The following is a 6,000-nucleotide window of genomic DNA, read 5'->3' as shown; positions in this document are numbered from 1 at the left end:
GGCTCAGGGAGTAGACGATGCTCAGCACTTACCTTCTAGACAGAGTCCTGCTTCTTGCTGTTACTCATGGTGCAGAGATCTCCACAGCTCTCACTGAGACGTGGCTCTTGTATTGTGCACAACGTTCACACCCAAATGGTTATTCAAACAGAGACGTGTGTACACTTGAAGTCTGCATATATTACAGAGATTTCATACTGAGGGCATGTGAGTATGTGTTTATCACATAAGTACCTTGTGTATGTGAGGTCAGATATGTATATATTATATAGTGTAACTGTATATATGTGATATACTTTTTATTTACATTTGGTTACAATTTAAACACTTGTCATAAATATTTCAGACACTGGAATAATTCAGGTCTATTCCCCGGTTGCCATAGTGTGCTCTGTGCTGGCCAGTGAGAGATTAAAATTTATTTCCATTGTTTAAGGGAAAATAATGAAGTGCATCTGAGTGGGTTCAGCTATGTCATGCGGGAAACGTTCACTTTGGATAGGAGTCTCACTCCACCCAAATGTGCAATGATGAAATCAGTTGGCACACAAAAGCAACACATTTTGTGACAAGAATGCTTGAGAAGTATAAGAGTACAGTATGACAAGAGCCTTTTGGAATGAATTAAACTTGTCTCAGGAAAGAAAGTATTCTTAAAGCCAGCAGAATCCTGCAGGAGGACAAGCTTTCTCCTGCTATATGCTGAGTGTGGTTTTATCAACAGTTAGAGCTCAACATTCTCTTACCTGGGTTATGGCAGCTGTATCTGTGAAGATTCATGGACACATCCAGGGTCAGAATCTCAGCAGCTGTGAATTACTGTACCTGTTTGGCAGTTGAATGGAGTTAAGCTGTTTTACACCAAATAATGGTCAAAACATGAAAGTTTCAATACGATGCATCTTCTTTCAGTAGTTAAACCACAGTGTTTGGGTTTTTTTCCTAAAAGTTTGTTTGTTTTTTCCTAAAAGTTTGTTTGGGTTTTTTTCCTAAAAGTTTGTTTGTTTTTTCCTAAACATTTGTTTGTTCTTTTCCTAAACATTTGTTTGTTCTTTTCCTAAAAGTTTTGTTGTTTAAAGGCACATCTATTTGTGGATTTATAGGATTTACAGCTTTAGATATTATATTGTAAAGGGAAAAGTAAGTGGGATTAATTAACATACAGTTACTTCCTCTAAGAATTCATCTGCAGTTGGAGCCCAGCAGTAGAAGTCATGGGGGCCAACATTTAAAAACTACTGCTTGATTTGGGGTCCTCAGGCTCAGATGATTTTCAAGAGGCCCTAAGCACACATAGATCAATAACCAGGCATGATATAAGGTACTGCTTTCACGTAGCAGGAGTTTCCATTTGGCTCAGTCAGTGGAGACCTATATTTTTGGAGCAGATGCAGATACATTTGCTCGTGTGCACGGTACAGCAGATGGTTCTGAAGCTGCGTGTATGTATCAGAGGGCAAATTGCTGTGGTGCTCTGCAGCCTGCCCTCCTGGTCGGTGTATATAGACCTCTTTGCCATCAGCTCTGCTACAGAGCATCATAGGAAACTAAATTTAGGGCCATCTGCAGTAGCTGGTTCATTATACACCAAGGACTTTATATGGCCCTTAGGATGCCATGTTAAATGGAATTAATGCATAAAATGAAGGCTGCAAATATTTTCTCCCCTTCTTGTTAGGGAGTGAACCCTGCAGGACGTGATGTCATTTTACAAACAGAACAGAGTTTTAACTAAACCGAATAATTAATACGTAAAAAGTTGAATTTCAAAGTAAATTGTTTACCTGTCTCCTTTTTCTTCCCTTTCTAAATATCTAGGTTGTGCTATCAACAACGGTGAACGTGGACGGGCACGTACTGGCAGTGTCTGACAACATGTTTGTTCACAACAACTCCAAGCATGGACGGAGAGCAAGGAGACTTGACCCTTCAGAAGGTAGGATATTTGTACGAAGAAGAGCACACAAATGAATGCAAAAGCATGTTACAATTTCTATTTGTTTTCAGGAGGGAAGGAGAGCTAAGGGGGAACTGCAGAACCTCAGGAGGGTTAGAGAAGGAAGAGGCAGGAAAACAATGTCTACTGCATGCAAAATATGATCCTCTTTACGTCTAAGAGACTGTCTCCCCCTTCCCCCCCCCAGTTTATTAATTAGTTCATACTGCTAAGATGAAAAATATAGAAACACTAAGTATTATCTAAATTTCAGACTTCTCATTCAGCTGGGATAGATTTGATTTCAGGCAAATTAGGCAACATGACATCTTAGTTAAACAGATCTGTTTCAGCGCAAGATGTGTATGAAAAAGTGTCACTAGTTCCCTTAAACAAACTATGTGCAAAGCATAACAATGCACAGAAGGAAGCTGACACTAATTGATTTTAGTTTGTTTGGCTAAGCAAGACTCATGGCTGGCTACAGGATGGGTTTTGGACTCTATTAAAGCAATTACAAATAACTTGTATCTGTTCAGCTTCAAAATGGTTGGCCCCTCCTCTCCTTCTTCCCCTACGTTCATTACTGATTCATTCCACCTCTCTCACGCAGACAATACTCAAAATTACTAAAAATGCTATCTGTGTCAACTTTTCCCTCCCCTGCAGCTAGTGAAAGTGAGAAGAGCTAGTGATGTTAGTAGAAAAGACAAGCAAGGATATTATTTCATTATAATGTTTTGCTGCCCCACTTCTTAACTGTGCCCTGTATCAACCTAAAAGAAGAATTAATGAACTGGAAGAAAATGATTGAATCAGTAAAGAATTCAGAGTGGTGTTAATTCTCCCCCAGCGGGCAGTGAAATGGTAGAAGGAAAATCCCAGGATTCCTAGCCTAGGAAGCCATCCAGTTTTTCCTTGACTGATTGGATGTGATTGACTGGCTGTTCAAAGGAGTCTCATGTTTTTGGAGCACTGCCAAAGTTCCCCTCCACCTCTGACCCTGTCAACATTGGGAATGGAGTGATGGATTGACTTTGGTTATGGCCTGGAAACCATATTGGGTTCCTGATGGGATGTATAGTCCAGAGGCCTTGAACATATGGAAGAGAGAAGGGAAAAAAAAAATCTACTTGATAAAATCAAGAAAATTATTAGAAATTGTCTCCTGATAGGAACTGAAGGAAACATTTGATATTCCCAAATCTTTTTTTACCCATTGATAATCTTGATAAATATTAATCTACCTCTCTTTCCACAGGGTTTAGCTTTTGTGTGATCATATGCTAATGAGCAGGGGTATTTTTAAACAGCCTCTGCACAATCATTTAAGAGTTTCAGTTTTACACCCACTACAGTTGGCCTATTAGGCTTTAATGACACGATGTTAAGTGCTAGTAATGAATAGGCGAGTAATTAACACTAGCAAGGCAGAAAACATGCTTTTTAAAAAAACATTTATTTATTTATTTATTTGTTTATTGGGCTTCATGGAATGGTAAAGCAGCCTTCATGGGTGAATGGCTGGAGGGGGCTTGTCCTAGGCTTTTGTCAGCAGTAGGGAATTCACACCAGCTGTGGAGAAACTCCCAGGAGTGGACAGGTGAAACTGCTCGAAGCTGAGTTTGTGTCAGTGTGACTTAGGAGAAGTTACTTGCACCCATCTTGCTGCAAGGATTTACACCCAGTATTGCAAACAATACCAAAGCTGCGTGGGGGGAAAAAAAAAAAACCCAAAACAACACATAACCTGATGCTCTGCTGTCCTTTTTGTTTTGCTTAGCCACACCGTGCATCAAAGCAATCAGCCCAAGTGAAGGTTGGACCACAGGGGGAGCAATGGTGATCATTATTGGAGACAACTTCTTTGATGGGCTGCAAGTTGTGTTTGGAACCATGCTTGTATGGAGTGAGGTAGGTAGAGGTGCCTCCCTGTTGCTAAACTGAAGAAACACTCCTCTGAGAAAAGTGGAGGGGGAACGGTGTTAATTCCTAGTCCAGTAATGGTACAAAAGCAGTGGTGTGTAAGGTGGGCTACAGAAGCCTGTGTGAAGGAAATTCATTGAATGTTTTCTCTGTGGAACTCCTTGCTATGTGATATTATTGAGCCCAACCACTCAGCAATATCCAGAATGGAACTGACCAATTCTAGGCGTCTGGAGATAGGTGAAGGTAAAGAAATACAGAACAGGTTAGAGTTTGGGAAGGAGAAGGAATTCCCTCTGGGTCCAGAAATAAGCCATCATTTAACCAATGGGCATAAGCAGTACAATTTTCCTGATGGCAATTTATCCTAAAATGTGTCTTCCTCTTCTGGACACAAGAAACTAGACCAGCTGTATCACTTGCCTGCTCTGCAGTGTCTCCTGTATGGGAATAAGCAATACATTTACTCATAAAGCGTGTTTGAAAAGTGAAAGTGGGGAGACTAACACAGACATGTCCTAATCCTGACTCTCCTTTTGTTCTTTCCTAGCTTATCACACCTCATGCCATCCGAGTTCAGACACCTCCACGTCACATTCCCGGAGTGGTGGAAGTGACATTATCATACAAATCCAAACAGTTTTGCAAAGGTGCACCGGGCAGGTTTATTTACACAGGTAGGTGATTGCGATTTACACTGGAGGAGCTGGAGCTCCGAGCCTCTTTGTTTGGTAATTAGTATTGACAACTCTCTGCTTGCTTTACTTCCTTTTAGCCTCTTGCTGTTTGAAGGCCACTCTGCTAGTTGTGACATTTGGGCATGTAAGGAGATAGCTTCATTGCTGTACAGAGGTGTCAAGGCACTGTTACGACACATGTTAATATTTTTTCCAGATTAGAGCTCAGGGTGTTATAATACAGGACTGTCTATAAATATATTGAGTGTACAGGAGCATGAGAACATTGTTCTGGAAGATGTTTTACTTATAACAGTATTTATTTTGCATTTCCCTCTTGCTGGGGGGTTATTTTCAAGATAATCCCAGAGGACAAGAAGAGCATTTTGTATCGAAAGAAACCAATGAGCTGAGTGGAAAATAAATCTGTTGGGATTTTTTTATTCTTAAATGGATTATAAAATTATTCAGTGCCCTATATTCACCTCTGCTAGCAGGAGAACATTATCTGTAGATCTGAAAGAAAAAGATCAGGTAGGACCAGATGAGCATCTCATTGATCTGCCAGTACCAGTAGTAACAATGGCAGTATACAATCTATACACTGAAGTTTCTGAAGCCTGTTAAGCATGGCTGGACAACAATGACTTGCTGAGTTCTAAAGGGTGAATTTATATTTAAGTTGAATTACTCGCTCCCACCAAATCATATTCAGATTTCTCAAAATTGAAGGATTTAATTAATTTTTTACAGCCTCTACCTACCAACAATTCTCATTAAATAATCTTTGTGTATTATAATTGTCAAATTTTAAATCATAATTTGACTCAAAAATAATAATGAAGGTCCAAGAAATTTTTTATTAAGAATTGTAAGGTAAAAACTTAACCACCTCTTGCATGAACTACTTAGAATTTTTTCAAAAGTGGAAAAATTTGAATGCAAATCTGACACTTCAGGACTTTAGAAAGAACCAATGATCTGTGAAGATCCTGTTACTGTCTTATGCCATTTTATATACCCTTTTATTAATACACATGCTAAATTAGTGTTTAGTTATGTATATGGAAAGTTATTTATTCATACAGCTGCCACACCTGGAAACCTGCAGCAAGAATTAAATCTTCAATAACACCAGGTACTCTAACGAAATACAGGCTTAACTGACAAAGGATTGTTTTTGTTTTGGTAGAGTTCTGATTCACAGTTAATTGAAGATACTGAAATAATATCCATGGATTGAAACTGACTTTGAATCAAGCTCAAAGAGATTAGGACTTTCTTCTGATTTTGCACCAAAATAACCCCAGTGCAAAGTCATTGTGGAATTATTTTCAGGCCTGTGAGATCCGGATCTGGCCAAAAGCTTTGGAAATACATTTTCCTCTAAGGCAGGTCTCGGGGAAAAGGTGAATCTGATGTCTGAGCAGGTTAAACCTGTCTCCTTTTCCTGAGAGATAA

At 39.4% G+C, this 6,000-nt stretch overlaps 1 protein-coding gene across 1 annotated transcript in view; it reads left to right on the top strand.

The window, feature by feature from the left end:
* The window catches only part of EBF2 (EBF transcription factor 2), a gene marked incomplete at its 5' end in the record, with an annotated part of 37,218 nt that overhangs the window by 8,997 nt on the left and 22,221 nt on the right, over positions 1 to 6,000 (top strand). Inside the window, 3 exons of the mRNA XM_010168035.1 lie at positions 1,819 to 1,936; positions 3,720 to 3,850; positions 4,413 to 4,539. Of these exons, the coding sequence (XP_010166337.1) occupies positions 1,819 to 1,936; positions 3,720 to 3,850; positions 4,413 to 4,539 (376 nt within the window). The remainder of the gene's footprint in view (positions 1 to 1,818; positions 1,937 to 3,719; positions 3,851 to 4,412; positions 4,540 to 6,000) is intronic.

Source organism: Antrostomus carolinensis, unplaced genomic scaffold, assembly GCF_000700745.2.
Source record: "Antrostomus carolinensis isolate BGI_N321 unplaced genomic scaffold, ASM70074v2 scaffold8095, whole genome shotgun sequence".
NCBI classification, from domain to species: domain Eukaryota; kingdom Metazoa; phylum Chordata; class Aves; order Caprimulgiformes; family Caprimulgidae; genus Antrostomus; species Antrostomus carolinensis.
Note: the sequence above shows the minus strand (reverse complement) of the source record. Positions and strands in the feature narration are given on the sequence as shown.